Genomic DNA, 21,664 nt, shown 5'->3' with positions numbered 1-21,664 from the left:
GATTGTGTTTGTCCGTCGACCAAATGTTGCAAGTTCGATCAATATCTGTACGAACGTTTCAATCAACACATCGAAGAATAATTGAATATAATCCAAGTTAATGTTTGAAAAGCAACAAGATAACAATATAAGATTGGTGGTCCTGTTCAGAAAATGGTATTTATGTTTAACTGTGTATGAAGTAAAACAAACATATGATTGAGATTTTAATTCTCAACATCAATTTCAACACTAACATAAGTTCATTACTAAGATATAGTTTTCCATTATTAGCTTAGACTTCTGTCATAAAAAACGGACATCAAGTAAATGTAGAAAAATGTAGCGTCATATGTCTTTACACGGATTCAAACCATTATACAACTTACAAACTGTTGACGGTTATATCATGTGCAATTGTCTAACAGAATCCAAAAGCGTAAAAAAAAGAGGCAAAATTGCAGTTTCCTACATTGTTCTCTTTATCTCCAAGCCCTAGTCATTTCATGTATAAACAATCTAACAAACAAGCTTATTCTGTAAAAAATCCAACAATTCTGATTTCATATATAGGTTGAGTACATATGGGGATTCTAACTAGTGAGTAGTGACTCTAAACTTTAATTCTTCTTGCACTTCACATTTTACTGATGAGGTCAGACCTCATGAGCAGACTTTGATGAACATGTATGAACAGCATCTGCAACTGTGAGAAAAATCTTGTTTTCGCCAATCAAGTCAGGGAAATCCGCTGCATATAGCTTGTCTAGGACGAGTTGCCCGGGGTTTGCAAGAACAAGCTGCCATGTCAATTTAGTTTTTAGTCCTTGAGATGGCATTACAACACATATGCAATTTATTATTTATACACACTTAGAACCATTTGTTAATAAATTGGAGACTGTTTTACTAACCTGAACATCTCTCTTTTGCAAACTTCTGTGTAACTCTTCAAAGGCATGGATTCCACTGGTGTCAATATCGGTAACAGCTGCAATTAGGCAACCATACGTTAGAGAGAAAAGTTTCAATGACCCAAAATGTAAAGGTAACCATGGTAAAAGCTAGTTTCTTACGCGACATTTCAACTATTAAGAATTGAATATTTGGTAGGTATGCTGCTTTTAGATTTTCTTCTTCCTCAGTTAGCCATCTCAATATCCTGCAAATAAAGTGCTCGATTTATTACTTGAAAATGATCTGCTGGATAATCTATATAGTTCAAGATTCTTAAAATAATTCACAGTTTGCAGAAAAAAATGTACCTTTCTTTGATGTAGTTGGAGTTGGAAAAGTAAATAGCAGAATCTACCCTTACAATCAAGACACCAGGGACTTTGGTCGCCTCGGGATACTGTTCAACGTTTCTGTAAACGCTTGTCATTGGTATCTTTCCAAGAATGGCAGTTCGTGGTCGTGTAACTTGAAGAAGAATTTTGGCGAAAGATATTGCCACCTAGTTCAAAAAATATAGTTGGATCACAATTAAGCTAAAGCTTTTTAAAAGAAGATCAAAATAAATAAATGGTTTCATCCTTACAGCAATCAAAAGACCAATCTCGACAGATTTGAAAACGACTCCAAGAAATGCTCCCATACAGGCCAAAAAGTCAAGTTTGTCGATTTTCCAAATTAATATGGCAGCATCAATATCGATTAGCCCAATGACAGCTGATATAATAATGGAAGCTAAAATTGCGTTTGGGGTGTACTTGAAAAGAGGAGTTAGGAATTCTACAGTTAGTAATACTACAATCGACATCACAATGTTTGAAACCGCTGTCTGGCATCCTGCCATATAATTTACAGCAGATCGCGAGAATGAACCTGAAAACGACACAAGCTATTACAATTTCACTCAAATAATGCATGATGAACTCTAACTAATAAACTTTATAGCGATAACTTGAGAAATTCTCATTATTTAAGTTTTAGGATGTAGAATGACCCATACCTAGCCATTCGCGGGATTAGGTATCATTATTGCAATTTTACTATATCCAAATACAAGAACCTTATCATCCGCGACTTTAAAATGTAATGAGAGATAATCACTTTCAAGTTGTAATGCCAAACACCCCTTAATCAAACTTTTACATACCTGTTGCGACGTAGCATGATGTCATTGAGCCTACAATGTTCATAGTTCCAAGTGCTACCATTTCTTTGTTTCCATCTACTTGATAATCTTTCATCGAAGCAAAAGTTCTCCCAATGGCAACTGCTTCCTGATAGATAAACGAACAATCTTGTATGAGAAAACTAAATATCATACTATTCTTGAAAGATTGTTTACAGGCTAGAAGTGAACCGTTAGTGCAATCATGCCAGCCACAATGCCGATTCTTAATCCTTTTAGTAAATTTTCACCAGAAAAATAGATTTTGTCAAGTGAAGGAGGGTTAATTCTTTCCTCAATTTTTCCCACCTGTCAAAAGAGCTTCAGAAAGTAAATATACTAAATAATCATAACTCATAAAGAATACTTTTTCCTGCTTTTTGATACTACTATTAGAAGATAACAACGCCAAGATCATGTTCTTACAATCGCAACGCCTTCATTATTGGCATGTGTAATGTACACGAAAAAAGTTGATAAGATAACAGAGATCAAAGGTGCGATTGCGGGCACCCAAAACAGCTTCTTGTTCTTCTTTCCCTGTTTTACAAGTAGTAGATTCTTAAAAATCACTTTAATGTTTCCGAGTAACTATGATTAAAATCTTGCACAAAAATCTTGTGCTATGCTTATCGAAATAGCAGAGCTGTTAATTCTGGGAACCGACGCCTTACAATGTACTTGGCAACAAGTAGGAAAGCCAAAAAACTTGTTCCAATGACTATTGTCTGCCAATTCCACTGCGAAAGTTATACAAGAGATTGTTAATATATATATATACGCTTCAAGAATGCGTAATTCGGTTGTTATGATGAACTAATTACCCCGTGATGAGCAGACTTAAAAACCGATTTCATTACTGAAATAATATCAGTTTCTTTCGTGAAATGTTTAGTGCTGATACCAAGGAACCCCTTTAGTTGTTGAAGGGCAATGGTGATGGCAGCTCCACCCATAAAACCGACAACAGCAGCATGTGATAAAAAGTCTATAAGAAACCCAAGCCTAATGAAGAAAATCGATGTCAAGGAAAAGCCTTTTTCCAAATAAACAATCAAATAAGATACAAGTTTTCTTATGATAATTTACCTGAGAACTCCAAGAGTAGCTTGAGTGATCCCAGCGAAAAATGTAGCTGTAAATACAAGCCTAAGATACTCATCTCGTTGGGTATCCGGATCAAACTCATTTCCAATGAGTGTTCCCAATAATAAAGAGACCACGGCCACTGGTCCTATGGCTATATCTCGTGAACTCCCCATAAACGCATAAATCAGTGGCGGAACAAAACTTGAGTCTGCACAAGAGCCGAAAAACTGAACCATATGTACTTACACAATGCATAAATATAACCAATTTGTAGCAAGACAAAATACTTACACAATGCATATTGAGGATCTACCTTTGCTAGTTTTGAATACCCAATATCCTGCAAACGGGTTTATAAGTAAAAAATGATTAGATATCAAGTATTTTGCTTCTTTTTTTTTTCTTTTTCCGTCTAGTCTTATAAGCGTTTTCAATATGCAATACCTGTGGAATACAAAGACTGGCAATGGTGAGTCCAGAAATAAGATCACTTCTAAATTTTTTGATATTATAACTTCTTCCCCATTCAAGAATTGGGAAAATCGCTTGCAGGCCAAGCACGACCTGTCTTCTTTTCGGTTGATCCTTAAATGGTCGTAGAGGATCATCTGAAAAGAATGTTTCTTTCACTGTGTTTTTGAATTCTTTCAAAAGATTTTGTTTTGGAGGGACACCAATCTTATGAATGTAAGGTACATTCTGTCTTTGACTAACTGAAGACGAAGTCAAACTTCTCGTATCCATGTTAAGATCTTTGTCGTCTTGATCAGGCATTGACGACCACGATCAATGTCGACCCCAACTGTTTTCTTACAAAAAAAAAAAAGTCGTTAAAATCTGAAAACACAAGATGGGCATTGGAAAAAATGAAGAAAACTTCAAGATTATATAAGTTTATTTAACAGTAAGGCTAAAGTCAAATATTTGGATTTCTATGAATGGAAGTCTACTATTTTGTTCTTTGGCCTAAAACTTATACTCAAAAGGTGATTGATCCTAATATTTGACTAAACTACTCACCATCTTTGGGTGGTTAATTTGCTATAACTCCCTTGTCAAAACGTCGTATTCCCTAAGACGAAAACTGGTAATTTCACAAAAAATGTCGTCTTCCATTACACGAAAACTGTCTGGTAATTTAACAAAAATGTCGCATTCCGTTAACAAATGATTGTTTTTGGACTTCATCTGTCAAAGTCTAAGAGTGTATGTAGACAGTTTTCTTAATCTTGTTCTTTTTTTAATAGATCCCTTTCATAGTAACAATTTTTGGGGGTTTGATTTAATTAATACACTCATTATTAGAGTATAAACTGTTCTAAGCTCCCAAATGCGACTGGTTCAACTATATACATATAGAAGTCAATAAACATCATCAAAATCAATCAGTTGTTTTCATTAAATGAAACAAATGCTACATACAAAAACACAATTACAACTATTATATTGTTCTACTCTATGTAAAACCAAACAATGATAATAACGGGCGAGGAAGATCCATAAAAAATATTGTTACGATGGTAACAAGGAACTCTTATATTATCTTGTACAGTGAACTCTTATTCATTATATGTATAAAAAAAACTTATATTAATATAGGAGTAATCGAATATGCATTTTAAGTTTTTTTTTTTTAATTTACACATATACACAATGCCCCCTGATTTTCACCTTGTTGCAGCTAAAAATGATTGCAGCTATGTTAAACCCATTAATATATACATATTGGTACCCAATTGAATTTTCAAACTCTACTTTCATAGAACTTATGGCCGTATTTATGCAACTTTTTTAGAACTTTTTTATTTTATTTTGTAATTTATTCTTTTTGGTCAAAATCTAGTCAAAAATAATACCATATACTACAAAATTTGAAAATTCCAAAGAGTACATAATACAACTGTGTATAAATGGAAAAGTTCATGCCTCAATGTGAACGTACAAATTAGATATATTAATCCAGAAAATTTAAGTAGAAAGGTAACATTGTTAATTTGTCATTGTTCATTATCAACCTAATGTTATAATATTAGTAAAAATGGTATTCTTGTCACTATATGCCTTGGATTTTATACATAGTCCGGCAAGTTTACTCCGGTAATGTACTAAAAACAGAAAGGTTATTGTGTATATACAAACACTAAGAAGTTGCATGCATAAAAGTATATCAAACTTGTCTTTTATCATATATATCATACTTTCAGTCGCATATTATCATATGTAAGTGACCTATTGTAACACGTAAAAATGCAAATGTGACATCGGTTTTTCATTACAATACGTACAACTTATACTGTTGTCCTATCAACAAAAATACCTACTAGCAGAGGCGGTACCAGGAAAAAATTCCAAAGGGGGCAAACTTAGAAAACTTATGAAAAATAAATCTAAAAGGGGGCAAAATGTTAAAAACCTATAGAAATTTTTTAAAAATTTAATTGAAAAATTTAAAAATACATGACAAAATTTAAATTTGGAGAGGAGCATTGGACCCCCTTGCCCCCGTAGTACCGCCCTGTCTACTAGGCTACTAATTGGTTAAAACAAATACCATATGCATACAATAAAATGTAGATTATAGTTTGATACCTATTAAAAGTTTGAAAGTTGAATTTAACAATCAGTGGCAGAACCAATTATAATGTTGAGAAGGCAGTGACCCATCCTTGATAAACTACCGTTATTATTATCATTACTACTTATATAAATTTTGATCCAATTAAAACATTTGTCCCATACTATATATGTTTTCAAAGCTTCAAATATTTCTTAGCTATATACCATTAAAACAAATTGATTCAACAATAATATATATTTTTTTCCGAGTGTTTTTAGTAGTTGATGACTTGTCCAAACTGCAAAACCTGATTTCGTCACTATAAATAGTAAATCGTATAAATGTACTAGCATACAGGTGGATTTTTTTATTCAACATTATATCATTGATAGTGGTTATGTACCATTAGTTGCGTACAAAATCAGAAAGGGCCCCCACCTACAACCCAATATCATATCATACCGTTCATATTGGTTAATATGTGTACCAGTAAAGGTTCGACATTTGACCAGATTTGTTGTTTGATTAATGAAAGCTTGGTCATTAATTATCTTATTTGATAATTATTAAAAATATTTTAGGTACTATCAATTTTACCCAAGTTTTTAAATTGAATTTTCAAGGATGATAAGGCTTGAATTTTTCCCTTCAAATAATTGTAATGACTCATGGTCAATATTTTTTTTCTATCTAGAATACATGCAAGATTTTATTACTATACGATAAATCTTCCTTGATGTCATTTCTTTACTGAATGTTAAAAACAAAATGTTTACTTAAACTTTCTATTAAACAAAATGAGTAACAAGAAGTATTTTTTTTAAACGGCTAACAAGAAGTATTTTATTTGGTCTCATATAAAATTCCTAACGGATTCATAGTATCTGGTATCATTAATTAAAATCTGGTTAATAACGTGCAACAACTCAAGCCACCGTATCAAATATTATCCGTTTTGGTTCCGCCTCACGGTTTTGTTTCTCCAAAAACGCATCTCAAAGATAGGTAGCCCTTTATAAGGAAGTTTTTGTTCCCCTTCCCGGCCAATATGGGATGTTACATAAAGTATCGGCAAAGCTAGAAAATATATTATAATGGCTTATTCCAAGATCGAGATCTAAGTTAGCATTGCATATTGTGGGAAGACTGGTAGCGCTGCTATATCTTATATCATTTAGCATGAACGTAATGATATATTATTTACTCCCAAAGTTTGGATAGCTAATCAGATAACGGATTTAATAACATCAACTGTCCGACTTAAGATAACTATTGTAAGACTCAAAGCACACATTCTACTTGTGGTTTGTTGGAACAATTGAAATTGTGGGTGTTTGACATGAATGTAGATTAGGGCACGACTACTACTTGATGTATTCTTTAGTTAAGTTGAGAAACTTGAAAGAATCTTCATTTTTTCTTAACATGTAATGATAGTTAGATTGGTTGTGCTTTTTTAGTTTCTTTAACATACATACGACAATCGGCATGTCACATATATGAACTGGTTGGTACTTTGTTATACCATTTGTTCTAATCTTGATGATTTTGTCGTTATAAAAAGTCATCGAGCTAATCTTTACCAAGAAAAACATATACACGTAATTGGTGGTATGTGTGCTGATCGACATGATATTTCATAGAGTAAGTTAGACACAAAACTTTTTTAAAAGATGTCACAAATGTTAATGGTTGGTGAGTAAATGTTAAGTTTCATATATATTACGGGAAAATGTTTGGTGCAACTAGCTACACAGAAACACCGAATACGTACAGGAAAATTCGATGGACAGATAGTCTAAAAAATATATATCAAAAATAAATATCAAAAAAATAAATAACAAAACATGTGAAAAATAACGAAAGAAATTTAAAAGAATAAACCTTTTTATAGTAAAAAAAAAAGTCATAATCAAACTACAACGGGCAACAAGCTAAATTAAAAGTGATGAAAAATAACAATAACATAACAATTCAATATCAAATAATATACATACACGAACAAAATACCACAAATAAAATTAAAGTTATACAAAAAAACTTTATTAAAGATAGGAAAAAGAGGAATAATATGAATGCATATGATTAAAAAAATTTAAGTTGTTTATATAATAATTTGTTGGGAGGGTTTTAAAGATATTATAAATTTTTAAAATTTAAAAAGATCTATTTTGATAGATAAAAAAATAATCATAGAGTTTTTAAATATAATTATTTATTTAATAAGCAAATAAATAATAAATAGAGTACTAAAGTAATTAAGGGAGATAGCTATACATGATAGAAATATAAAAAATAATGGTATAATATCAGCTTTTAACAAATAAAAGGCTCGCTCATCATACACTGAACAAGATACACTAGAGTACTAGGAGAATTATTAGTGACATCATATAATATAGTATTAATATAATGTAATAAATAATAAAAGACGCAAGTAAAAAGTAATATATTACCACTTACGGAAGTGCAAAAGCTCTAAATCCATCCAAGTTCATCATACCAACTTTCCAATATTGATATCCCTTTTAGCAACGAACAAACAAGATTTGTGAAGACAATGCATATAATAATGTATAATAAAAAAATATTGAATGGTTGTGGAAAGTTCATATGGTTTTGATTGAAATGTGTGTGGAAGCAAGAGATTTGGGCCAAATGTATTGGAAAATGTCAAAAAGTAGGGATGGAGTTTAGGGACAATAACGAATTATGGGTCAATGGCTCAAGTCAACTTATTTGATTGATGTGGACTATGGAAATTGGAACCTATGGCATGTGAAAAAGTGGCGAGGTTTTTTCAATGTCCAAATCCTTGGTTGATTTTTTAGACCTTTGAGAATCAATAATTTCACTAAATTTCAATATCATATTAATATCATATATCATATTATTTTCAATATCATAGTTACATTACCGAGCTAAAAACTTTGACAAGGAATGGCCTTTTACTACAATGCCGTTTTTGTTTTATATTTTGGATAGAATCATTATATATTTTTTTTTAAGCCTAGTTTCTTATTAGCATGTTTAAATAAAACTTTAATGCCGTTAGAAAAAAGTGCCTAATTCTTCTTTAGCGAGATGAGACTTGCAAGAAATAAGAGAAGTGTAGACTGTCGATCTAGTTTGATGAGAATTGATTATTTGTCTATGCTTATCATTGATTTCATTTGGTATTTAAACCACTCGATCACTCCACATACTGCTAAAAATTCCAAGTTATATCAGATTACATATGTTTCTGTATCATAAACAAAATTCGAATTTCAGGAAAAATGTTTTGATTTTAAGATAAAAGCTTTATGTTATAAAAGCTAGTTGCAAAGTTATGGAGGGCTAGAGTACGTGAAGATAGAGGTGCACAAAAAAACCGGTTAATCGAACTGATTCGAAAGTTAACCTATAACCGTAACCGGTTAGTAACCGATATCGTACAAATCGATTATAGGTTAGGAAAAACCGCCAGTTAGTAATCGATTTAGACTTTCAAAACTAATAACCGATTCCTAATCAGTTAACCGGAAACCGATTGTTTTTTTTTTAAATTTAACTGGTTAATCGATGAGGTGATAAGGAAGGGGAAATGAGTACCAGATCTCTCCATAAAGAATGGGTGATTGATTATAAGAGAAAAAAAAGGGGGAAATTAGGGTTTTGAAAGACTGGATCGAAGAAGAAGAAAGGAGCTAGGCATGTGATTAGCGTGGAGTTTAACCGGAAATCGATTATGTGTTGCTGCTTGCTTTTCTATGGCTGCTGGAGTGCTGGCTGCTGCTACTCTTTTTAGTTTTATTAAACTGTTGCCACTTTCTTGTTCCTGCTAATGTGTTTATGTTTTTGTTAAAACATGTAATTGCGACATTGTCTTGTTTTGTGTTGGACTCTTTGTTTATGTTTTTGGCTACTGTTAAACACTCCTGTGATCCTGTGATGTTATTAGTAGTTCTATCCAGGTTTTCAATTTCATTCAATTCTTTTTGGAATTCGGTTAACTGGACAGGTTAATCAAAGCGGTTAACCGGTTTTTTAAAACCGAAATCGATTACATAGGTTAGAACTTTCACACATAGTAACCGGTTATTAACCGGTACCGGTTAACCGGAACCGGTTATTAACCGGTACCGGTTAACCGGAACCGGTTAATTTTTTTTATAAAAAAACCCGAATACAATTACTAGAAAAATTAACTGAAACCGGTTAACTTGTTTTTGCACCTCTACGTGAAGACATTGAGCTTGTTTCATGAGGATTGAGGACATCAAAATATCTAATAGGGAAAAAAAGTATGATGCACAATTTCTTTTATCTTGAAAATCCCCTAAAGAGCTGAAAATTTTGTCGTATGTTTCGATTTAGTTTATAAAATGCGATCGACCTGCTTTTTTAAGGGATTTTACAAGCGGTATTGATTATTCTCGAAAAGCTATATAAAGCCATGATTTTTGTTGACTTCCTAAAAACAGACGAGCTTCGATGAGATGTATCAATGGGTAGTCGTTAGTAAAGTCGATCGAAAAATGTAACACATATATGTAAACTATTCTTTTGGGCCGGATTAATAAATTCATTTACAATTTATACATATACATATGTTATATGTATTTGAGGATGAGGCCTGCGAACTTATGGGCCTTGTTGCCCCACCGTTTCAATAAATCCACACACTTCTCATGTTTAGAAAGCTTTCTCTGTTAAAACGGTATTTTTTTTAATGTACGGATCCAATATCAAAACGAGGGTTTAAACTATTATCTACATTCGAGAACCCCCTCTACCAATAATAGGGAAAAACTTTGCTTTCTAAAAATTGAACATGAATTTACTTAAATTTTAAGTCCTTATAAAAAGATTTCCTTAACAATGTGTTAATGGTTTGTTGAATAGGTATTTGGTTTACAAATTTCTCTGTTAAGAAGATATATATTTTAAGAAAAATGATAAATCATCTTAGCCAATCCTTCTAAAAATTCTTATAATATATCCACTTGTTAACACATGTAATTCACCAATTCTCTTTCCTAATCTCACTCCTGATTTTCCACATGTCACAATCTTATATATTAGAAGGATTTTTAGGCTAACCAATTAGAATGATTGATCATTACCCATATTTTAAAATAATGTCAAATGAAGCCTTATGGCTTTATTTAATATGCATAAAAAAATTATTCATTTTCATATCAAAAGCCTACCTTTAAATTTTACGGTAAGTATACAACTATTGAATACACGAGAGTGACAAATTTTTTACAAATCAAAATCTACAAACACATGTGGCATGTAAGGAAAGAAGGAAGAGAGAGATTACATAGACATCATTTCATTAGTGGAAATTATATTTGTAAAAATTTGTTTATAAAATGTCTGTAAACTATAATTACTATTAATACATCTTAACAAAAGTTACTGGGGTTTAGTTTATCCAAATCCATAATTTCTTATAATTGATCAGCTAGTTCCATCTAATCTACTTTATTCGTCACTAGATCTGATTTTATATCCAACGCAATAGTATAGGATCACAATTGGCAAGGCGCTTTAATTTTCTTTCCCTCACAATATGACTCTTTTTATTTGAAAGACTTAATAACATCTTTGAATCATATTTCTGGGCAAAGAGTTACCAAACTTTTGTCTTTTATTAAAACTTTTGTCTTTGTTAAAAGAATTGTAAATTTTGTTATATTATAAGATTAAGTATCTAGGGATGTATTGAACTTATATTATTTTTTCTAGAGAAAAGTGAGTATTAGTCTGTTATGCACTCAATTTGGGTGAAAGACCCCTCACATATTAATATTTTAATATTTTGAATAAATGCTTGTCCCTCATGATTTTTATGGTTTAAAAAAAGGTATGTGAGGGGTTTTTCCACCCAACTTAGGTGTCTAACAGCCTCATATTCCCTTTCCCATTTTTTCTATTATGTGGAAAAAAAAACTTTTATCTGGTTCATTGTATTTAATTAACTTGCAATACTGAACGAATCGTGTAAGTAGTGAGCTAAATACTGATGTGGGGGTCACGTTTCAGATGTCAGATGGTGCCACGTTAGCATCCCACTTGATCTCTTACACGATTTGTTCAATTTTACAAGTTAATTATATACAAGGGTTTAGTGCGCCGGAATGAAACAAACTATGCCTAAAAAGTTATAGTGTGCATGAACTAACATTTTTGTTTATTGTATGCATAAACTCAGTAAAAAGTTTAAATCATGCAATGTGTATACGTGGCAACCCATATGAGCTGCCACGTGTAAAAAAATTTTTTTTGAACAAGCCACGTGTAAGGTTTTGATTAGTCGGTCACAAAAAGTTACATGGTATAAACATTTTTACTAAGTTTATGCATACAATAAACAAAAACGTTAGTTGGTGCACACTATAACTTTTTGGGCATAGTTAGTTGAATTCCGTCGCACTAAAACCTAAATACAATGAACCGAATTAAAGTTTTTTCATACAATAAAAAAAGTATATTAATTACATACATCCTCATATACTTAACCCCATATTGAGGGACCACTCGACCAGCCCCTCCATTTGGGTCATGAGACTAGCCAACTGTCTATCCCTGTTGGCTAACTCAACTAATACGTTAGTCTGTTTAAGTATCCTCAACTAGTCAAGGTAAGTGTTCTAATCCGCTACTCACATTTCAAATTGAAAACGAACTTTTATAAAAAAAGTTTCGGGCTAAGTGTGTCGAAATGCAATTAACTAATCCTGAAAAGTTATTGTGTGCACAAACTTCAGGTCAACTTTATTATATTCAGGAAACTTGTTCAAGAGTCCCATAGTAAACAAAAGTTACCGGGTAAGAAGCTAGCCGGTCACCACTTTCACGTTGATTGCTTACGTGACATGCACACAATAACTTTTTGGATTAGTTTATGCACACGATAAAAAAAAATATATTAAAATAAACAGGTTTTATGTGAAGTAACCAGGCCCACACCCGTTTTATGTTCACAATAAACATAATTTCAAGTTTCCTGAATACAATAAAGCCGACCTAGAGTTCATGCACACAATAACTTTTGGTGATTAATTGACTGCATTCCGACGCACCTAGCCCAAAAGTTTCTATGTACTTTAAATCTCTCCTTACGAACACATATTCACCAAGACTTAAAAGTGGAAAATGTTGATACTCGTCAAACCGAAGATCAGCTCAAACAAGGTACTTGACTACCACAGTCCATAGCAACCTCAAAGCAGGCTACTACTGCCATTTTTTCCAATGAATACCAAAATCGAAGATTGATGTGCGTTGAGGCCACTCAATGCCAGAAGTACTTGTAGGAAGTTATTGAAGAGGACTTTGGCCCAGAAACAAAAAGCATTGTCTGGTTTCTAAGATCAGTCAGCTAACCACATTAAGAAAGCACCAGAACAAAATGCAATCTATTCATGAATGCTATCTCACTAAAATTAAACCAAATCTCTGAACTGAAAACTCGTCCAGATGTACCAAAGAAAACGATAAAAGTTGCACTAATAGCACATCAACTACTGCATGTTCCTCCATATCGTTATAACCCTCTTCCAAGAGAACCAGTAGAACGACTTATGAAAAATCTCAAAAGAATAAACTAGTATGCAATTGATAATGCTTAGTTTTTGGTTCTTTTCAAAACATCATTTTCTTGAGAGAACTCCAACTCAGAAAAGAACAGTTCTCTTTTCTATAAATCATTTTTTTTTGAACGGTAAAAAGACATTTTATTAATACAACCGACTAGCAAGATGCTAGTGATCCAATGTACAATCTAGAATTACAACAATAAACAAAAAGTAGATTCATCTTAAAACTTTAACTACAAAGGTTGGAAAAGGGTTGAAAAAAGCTTATGCCAATTACAGATAAAACCACGACATAATACAAAACCCCATCAAACGAAGGCCGAGCCACCGGTTTTCACTTCATGATGTTTTTGTTGCCACCCCATACAAGTTCCAAAGAAAAATGAAGCATACTACAAACAATCAGCCAAACAGCGGATTCACGTTCCAAACCTCCCAAGACAAATGGTTTTTACTTCCTCGATGTTGCGTCTATAAATCATGTTCAATCTCCATGAAAACGATTAACCATTTGTAAGCCTTTAGAAAGATTTTCTGGCTGTGAATTTAAAGGCAAAGCTGTACGATCTGCTGTTGAATGCTAACATTAGCATTGGACAATGATATTTATTTAGTTAGGTTTTTTTTGTTTGTTTAAGAGTATTCTGGATCAGAGGAGGGACAAAATGGATGGGTTGGATAATAGGTTGAATGCAGAAGCTTATTCTGTTGGCCAAAATGGGTCAAGTCAGGCTGGATTGAAAGTTGTATAGAGCCTATTGTATATGCCTACAACCTCCAACATGTTATAAGTCAAAGATTAAAGTTATCATTGTTTAACTATTTTTCTTTAAGCTTTTATTTGAAATGGTCAGGTGAACTTAGCGGGGTCAACTTTGGACAATCTTGCTCAGTACTTGCCACCTCTACTCTTTAGTGTCTGAAAGTAATGGCAAGTTTCCCCTTAAATGTGTCAATACGGAATGATGTATATCGATGCTTAACTAAGGCATCATCATTATCCTTTTTATTTACATCGTTAATATAATCTTTTACCAGAGAATACCTTTTCACCTATATGAGTCGCATTGTGCATGTTGGGTTATGGCCCTTTGCAATATTCATAACTCGTAGTATTTATGTTTTTCCCCGAAAGCCTTGTCATTGGTTCGGTTTTAAAAAATTGAGCTTATGGCTTTTGCTGTCAAAGGAATGTTAGGTTTTGAATCACGGACACAGTTGATCTAACATGATGTGAAGGGAATTATATATAGACAAAGGAAGCACTATATCTATATCTATATATATGCCACTATATATCTTGAAAATGAAATGATCGATGCAAACATTCTTGTGGGCCAAAGAATAGAGGCCACACACTTGCAATATATATTCCATTAGGTTACGAACTTACGATTAGGTGATCACCACCCCATATGCGAACCAAACTCCATTATTATTGCTTTGGTACACCTTTATATTAGGCGTTGACTTGTCCTTATCTATATTGTGAAATGACATAGTGTTAATGCTTTCATTGTGATAGAATTATAGATAGATTTGTCCTCAATATCTTTTCTTGAGCAAATATATATTATTGATTATTTGTTCGTACTTAAAAATATGTGATAAATCTTCACACTTACAATTGCAAAGTAATATAAAAAGTCATAATGTTTTGACTTATAATTGTGTAAAAGAACATGTTCACAGTTAAAAGTATGGACATTAACTTGTAGAAGGATATATATTTCCTTTTACCAAGAGTACTAATTAGTTCATTCCTGATTAATGAGGTTGTTGAGATTATATTCTTTATACATAAACAAACAGACACCAATATTGTCAAGTAGTCATTTCTCCACTACTAAAAAAAGTGAAGTTAAAACTCCATGATTGAGTGTTTTTTTTTAGCAGCTAAGCGCATGTGGTTGATAAAAGTTTTTCTCTTTTTTTTGAGATTTAGATTGATAAAGATGTTGCACTAGTATCATATAGTTTGTATATTCACCGTTCGATTCAAAACAGACACAAGTTGTAACTAGAGATTTGGTGCTATGAACCTTAGATTGGCTAAGCATTTTTGCAGGTTGTCAGTTAAATGTTCTTATTATCTGGTCAAATACCATAACGTGATTCAGGCCGGGCACCTTAGCCAGAAACTTGCAGACTCCAAATATATACTACCTAGGCTGGTAAAAATAAAGTTGAACATGATCACCATAAGCATTCCAACTATTTTCTAACAATAAAGATGTTCCACCATATAGTATATATTATGTAATTTGTACATTTACCACTCGATTCAAAACAGGCACAAGTTGTAAATTTTGCGAAGAGATGTATTTAGTGATATAGCTTAGAACCTTAGGGCGCGTTTCGTTGTAGAAAACAACCTTTGTTTTCCATTTTTTTTTTCCAAGAAAACATGAAAAAACAAAAAACGCGTTCTAATCATAGTTTTCAAAGAATAATTTCCAAGAAAGCATAAAACAATATTTTCCACTTTTCAATAGAAAATTTGAAAACATCTTTTTCTTGTTTTCCACTTTCAATTTCTCCCTCCCCCTCCCCTCACATCTCTAACATGTTTTCTAGTTTTCTAATTAGAACACGTTTTTCAAATTTTTATTTGTTCTCTAGAAAATAAAAACAAAACCCCTTTTTATTTTCTAAAAAATTAGAAACTTTTTCTACAACCAAACGGGCCCTTAGATTGACTGAACATTTTCTAATGTCATCGGTTAAGTGTTCTTATTACCGGGTGAAATATAAGTGAACCATGATGTAATTTAGGCCGGGCACCTTAGCTATAAACTTGCAGACTCGAAATATCTAACTTAGGTAAAAAATAAAGTTGAAAATGATCATCATAAGCATTTCGACTAATTTCTGACAATATGAGTCGATCACTAGATAACACTAGTGAATGTCTATTACAACCAGTTTGTGTCACTATAAATGTATGGTCTTGTGATGTGGTATGTTTCATTAACACAATATAGGTACCAAGTCTAACGAACTAGAAAACTTTTGTGAGTGTCATAATGCCCACAAAAACATTTGAGCCTACTAATTATTTAGTATCTATTCAGCAGAGTTTATCTCTGACTTGCTATTTTTGATCAAAGTTACACCTGTTAGTCGATCCTGTTGATAGTTAGAAAATGGACTTACAGAATGCATAATCCTGATCATTAAAAAACTATATATATATGCAATAGATTCTCTACTGCCTAATTGACCCAATGAACCCGGCCCATTCTTATCCAGATAGCAATATAATGTGCAAAAAGATTGTGGGATCAAATGGGACCTTATTAGAGCTGTATTGCTGACTTCAAAATTGGATTCACTTGGCAGTATGGGGTTCCATGGGTGTATCATATATAGTTGCACATTTCTATATAGAGTAGCACAAGCATGCGCCGGCAAAAAGCTGTAGAGACCACTGAAACAGAAGTGAGTATGCCTTCATTTAGGAATGATATAAATTTACAAGGAGACATATATTATCTAAACCAAAAATAACGTCAAGTTTCTTAAACGATTTTATGTTTTATCTACAAAGAATAAGAAGTAAATCGATATGTCTATATCTGGTTGTGGTCCTTTTCACTTGTGGAGGGAGCTATAAGTCATTTAAACTCTATATAAACAAGAGTTCACCCAAACACTTCAAAGAAACCATGGCTTCACTGACTCCGGCTTCACATCATGCTCTTAACGTTGAGCAAATCCATGAAATGGAACTTTGTGTAACGAACCAACAGAGTACCAAATGGATTTTGAATTCTCCTGACCCTCCAGGATTCTTCCAACAGGTATTTGGTTCAATAAAAAGGAACTTTTCTTTAGTAAACAGTAATCGTTCTTCATCATCACCGTCTCAGAAGAAGCAACCACTTTCTACACGCATCCTTGCTGTTTTAAGTAATGTATTTCCTGTTCTTAAATGGGGTAGAAACTACAAAGCCTCAAAATTTAAGAATGACTTGATTGCTGGCTTGACTCTTGCTAGCCTCAGCATTCCCCAGAGTATCGGGTATGCTGGTTTAGCTAATCTAGACCCACAATATGGCTTATGTAAGTTAACAAATGTGGTTTTATGCTACTTTCTTGCATTAGTCGTAAGATAAAATATACTTATTGTGATTCTTTTGGATGTGATATATATAGATGGAAGTGTCGTCCCTCCTTTGATATATTCAGTAATGGGTACGTCAAAAGAATTAGCCATTGGTCCAGTAGCTGTCGTATCGCTGCTAATATCATCGATGGTCTCAAAACTAGTTGATCCGGTAGCTGATCCTCTTTCATACAGAAATCTTGTTTTCACAGTCACATTCTTCACTGGAACCTTCCAAGCACTTTTTGGATTGCTTAGGTACTAATGCATGTTGTAACTATATATTGCAACTTCTGAAAAACCAGAAATTTTAGTCTTTTCTGACCACACTCTTCTTGGCTGCAGGTTAGGTTTTCTTATCGATTTTCTATCTCATTCTGCAATTGTAGGGTTCATGGCAGGTGCAGCCATAGTTATAGGTCTTCAACAACTCAAGAGTTTACTTGGCATTAGTCATTTTACTACTAAAACTGACGTGGTCTCCGTGTTGAATGCTGTTGCTAAATCACTTCATACTTCAGTATGCTTTTGATTTGTCATTTAAACTTCCATAAACTTTTATTTAAAAACTACTGATTAACACAATATTTCACTTATTCTGTTTTGACAGTGGTATCCTTTGAACTTTGTACTTGGATGTTCCTTTCTTATTTTCATCCTCATTACCAGATTTATCGTAAGTAACAAGATCAGTTATAGACCATATGATAATTCATTAAAATACTTTCTTGTCATGGATGATTAACGTTATCAAATTCCAGGGAAAAAGAAACAAGAAATTATTCTGGTTGCCGGCCATTTCTCCAGTTATATCGGTCATTTTATCTACCTTAATAGTGTATCTAACAAGAGCAGACCAACACGGGGTTAAAATTATTAAACACTTCAAAGGAGGACTAAATCCAAGTTCGCTTAATCAGTTGGAGTTCAGTGGTCCATATCTTGGCGAAGCAGCCAAAGCAGGCTTCATTTGTGCTATAATTGCGTTAACGGTGAGCCTACTTTATAATTCGATTTATACTTCTAATAGTCATAGGCGGGAAGATAATTTACTTATGACTTCATACTATAAAACAGTTCTGTTAACTACAAAAAGTTATGGGCTCACGGGTTACTACTGATTTCCAGCCTCCATTTACTCCGCACTCAATTATTCATGATACTTAATGAAAAACTTACAGGAAGCTGTTGCTGTTGGTCGATCGTTTGCATCGATTAAAGGATATAGTCTAGATGGAAACAAAGAAATGTTAGCCATGGGCTCTATGAACATTGTTGGATCTATGTCCTCCTGCTATGTTACAACCGGTAACGATATATGTAGCTGTTTTTAAGGCATTGGGACATATATATTAAGATGATTTCAAAACAATTTGCAGATGACCATTTTCTTGTATTGCAGGATCATTTTCACGGACGGCTGTAAATTTTAGTGCAGGCTGTCAATCTGCAGTATCAAATGTAGTAATGGCAATAACCATTTTCATTTCATTACAACTATTAACCAAGCTATTGTATTACACTCCTCTTTCCATACTTGCGTCGATCATCTTGTCCGCGCTTCCTGGGTTAATTGATTACAATGAAGCTTACCATATTTGGAAAGTTGACAAAATGGACTTCCTAGCATGCGCCGGGGCATTCTTTGGTGTACTTTTTGCATCAGTAGAGATTGGTCTTTTAGTTGCCGTAAGATTTCTTCTAACTCATACATATGAACGAGTATTTTAAAAAAAATATATTTTGCACTTATAATACAACTATAGTTATGCTGGATTTCAAATCGTAATTAAACTTTGTAATCTGTTGCTAAAAATGAATTAGTAAGCTAAGGACAAAAGTTCTGTCCTTTTGCATATTTTTAAGGGAAATTTCAACGTTAGTGATACTTGGATAATTGAGATTCTTTAATCAAATTTATCACATCATTTTTATAATGTGTATGATTAAGATGATTAGATGACTTAAAATACATATATAGTTTAAGGTGCATTATTTCATATAGATACTTACTTTATAATTAAAATATTTTCAAGTATATTATTTTTGATAATATACATTTAGACTGAGTTAGTTATATCCATTATTAGATTCTAAGTTACTTAATTAGTATTTATTTGCAATTGAATAATGAACAGCCCATATAAAAAAGTACCCTTTCTTGACCTTGAAAGGTTAAAAATTGCATGATTGAAGAATCTGTCACTATATCTAGACTTATACCTACAAATGATGCATCATTTCATTATATATGGATAAGCTTTGATTGCTTGTTTTGGGCATGCATCTATTTTTCTTTTTTAATATGTTCCATGGAATTAAAAATAAATTTGCTACTCACAGTAGTTTGAGCTTCGAGCTAATTTTGTTAAACATACCCTAATGGCTGACTAAAGATAAGACTAGCTTAGACAAGATCATATGTTCTTAGAGAATTAGGAATAAAAACTCTGTAATGAAGATCTTGATTTTCAATTGAAGGCATATTGTAAGAAAACTGTCTGTCTGGCCTCTAACGCGCTTCTTAAGTATAATGGGAACAAAAAGCTATTTATGTTGAAATTTAACTCTTTTTGAGGTAATTGAATGATCGTAACAATGTATTATGATATGCAGGTATGTATTTCATTTGGAAGATTAATCCTTAGTTCCATTAGACCAGGGATTGAAGAATTAGGAAGAGTTCCAGGAACAGATATCTTCTGTGATAAGGCACAATATCCCGGGGTTCTTGAGGTTCCAGGTGTTACCATAATTCGCCTTAACTCTGGCTCATTTTGTTTTGCAAATGCAAATCCCATTAAAGACAGGTACCACTGGTTCATGTATACTCACACTTTCATTTATAGGAACCCGTACTTATTTGAATTGGTTATTTCATCATAACATTTTCATTCTTGATCAATGTAGGATAACCAGATTCTTGACCGAAGAAAATGAAAAGGAAGGTGCAAATAAACCAGTTGTTGGAATCATCTTAGACATGTCAAGTAAGAGTTGTACTTATAATTTTCGGTTAATTTCTCATAATTATGTTATCTAATACTTAATTATTGTTGTTAATGTTAAGCGTAAGAAATCACTCTGTAAAGTTTGTCTTCCATGGTTACTGAGGTCGTTAAAGATTGTATATTTGACTTCCATATTTCATTTTTCAGGTGTCATGAGCATCGATTCTTCAGGAATAATTGCACTGGAAGATATTTACAAGAAATTGGTTTTAAAAAACATTCATGTAATACTTCAAGAACTTCATTTTTTTCACATTGAGGCCCATATATATTTACTAGTTTGTTAAATCTTTATCTCTGTTTGGTTGCAGTTACTTATAGCAAATCCAAGATGGAAAGTGATTCACAAGCTAAAATTATCCGGGTTTATTGAAAAGGTTGGAAGTGATTGTATATTTCTTACCGTTAATGAAGCTGTTGACGCATGTCTCGGTTCCAAATCTATTGGTCCTGCAAATTGTTGACGATGGCTGTTGTATTTAAGGACACTACAAACCTATCTCATTTGTTTTATACATCAATGGGTGAGGTGTATTTTTATTTAAGCACCTAGAACACTTACACAGATGATGAATCGGGTGTGCTGTATGTATTTCTTATCTTATGTTTCTCATTGTGTGTCAATATGGGTAACCGTTACTCTTATGTACCGGGATTTTATTCTCTAGTCAAGTTATTTTGACTAGTTTAATCTAATATGATATAGTGATTGGTTGTAGGAAATTAAATTAACACTATGAATAAATAGTAGTGTGGTTTTCTGCTCGCAAAGAGAAATTTCGAACCCATAAACCTGATTATATATTGGACCATCCTTAGTTAAGATAGGCAGTTTAATGCTTTTTAGAGGAATGGCTCGAATTTATTAAAGCAGTCTTTTAACGAGCTCACAACTTTTTCACTCTTTCATGAACTCTCAACAAGTCTGCATTGTTTTAGTTCTGAAAACTTATCTTTCTTGACTTTACAAGAGTCAAAGCACTTTGATATTTTATCGGCCTATTAATGTGGGACAAAGAATCGGGTCAATAACTAGCAATATAGACGAAGTTGTTTGGTGGTTCTTTCTCTTCTGTGGATGATTTATAAAATCAACAGTAACATGGTTTTTAACGATACAAGAAACCTGTCTGCAAAATTAACAAATGAGATTCAGGTTTTATTCCTACTTGAGCCTAAAAGCTTACTATTGACTGACTGGTGCTAAAA

At 32.8% G+C, this 21,664-nt stretch overlaps 2 protein-coding genes across 2 annotated transcripts; one reads left to right on the top strand and one right to left on the bottom strand.

Annotated features, from left to right (window-relative positions):
* Window positions 1–312: 312 nt before the first annotated feature.
* LOC122586953 (sulfate transporter 1.2-like) lies at window positions 313–8,305 on the bottom strand. Its single transcript, XM_043758995.1, has 14 exons — window positions 8,201–8,305; window positions 3,632–3,989; window positions 3,479–3,527; window positions 3,188–3,395; window positions 2,923–3,103; window positions 2,773–2,838; window positions 2,525–2,638; window positions 2,291–2,407; window positions 2,081–2,207; window positions 1,520–1,806; window positions 1,245–1,435; window positions 1,056–1,141; window positions 894–970; window positions 313–779 (listed from the first exon to the last, which is right to left on the bottom strand). Exons 2-14 carry the CDS (start codon window positions 3,959–3,961, stop codon window positions 636–638), a joined length of 1,977 nt encoding a protein of 658 aa, XP_043614930.1. The 5' UTR covers window positions 3,962–3,989; window positions 8,201–8,305; the 3' UTR covers window positions 313–635.
* Window positions 8,306–16,833: 8,528 nt separating this feature from the next.
* LOC122587011 (low affinity sulfate transporter 3-like) lies at window positions 16,834–21,187 on the top strand. The gene is made up of 11 exons (XM_043759068.1): window positions 16,834–17,401; window positions 17,495–17,702; window positions 17,790–17,964; window positions 18,055–18,120; window positions 18,206–18,436; window positions 18,626–18,752; window positions 18,847–19,133; window positions 20,061–20,254; window positions 20,355–20,434; window positions 20,603–20,679; window positions 20,767–21,187. Exons 1-11 carry the CDS (start codon window positions 16,870–16,872, stop codon window positions 20,917–20,919), a joined length of 2,130 nt encoding a protein of 709 aa, XP_043615003.1. The 5' UTR covers window positions 16,834–16,869; the 3' UTR covers window positions 20,920–21,187.
* The last annotated feature ends 477 nt before the right edge of the window (window positions 21,188–21,664 follow it).

Source organism: Erigeron canadensis, chromosome 2 (assembly GCF_010389155.1).
Source record: "Erigeron canadensis isolate Cc75 chromosome 2, C_canadensis_v1, whole genome shotgun sequence".
NCBI lineage: Eukaryota > Viridiplantae > Streptophyta > Magnoliopsida > Asterales > Asteraceae > Erigeron > Erigeron canadensis.
Note: the sequence above shows the minus strand (reverse complement) of the source record. Positions and strands in the feature narration are given on the sequence as shown.

Coding starts and splice junctions, on each gene's coding strand:
- LOC122587011 (XM_043759068.1), top strand. CDS start 16,870: ATGTTTTATCTACAAAGAATAAGAAGTAAATCGATATGTCTATATCTG. Junction 18,753..18,846: donor CTCCTGCTATGTTACAACCG/GTAACGATATAT, acceptor CTTGTATTGCAG/GATCATTTTCACGGACGGCT. Junction 19,134..20,060: donor AGATTGGTCTTTTAGTTGCC/GTAAGATTTCTT, acceptor TATGATATGCAG/GTATGTATTTCATTTGGAAG.
- LOC122586953 (XM_043758995.1), bottom strand. CDS start 3,961: ATGCCTGATCAAGACGACAAAGATCTTAACATGGATACGAGAAGTTTG. Junction 3,396..3,478: donor AGATCCTCAATATGCATTGT/GTAAGTATTTTG, acceptor GCTCTTGTGCAG/ACTCAAGTTTTGTTCCGCCA. Junction 1,807..2,080: donor ATCATGCTACGTCGCAACAG/GTATGTAAAAGT, acceptor TGTCGTTTTCAG/GTTCATTCTCGCGATCTGCT.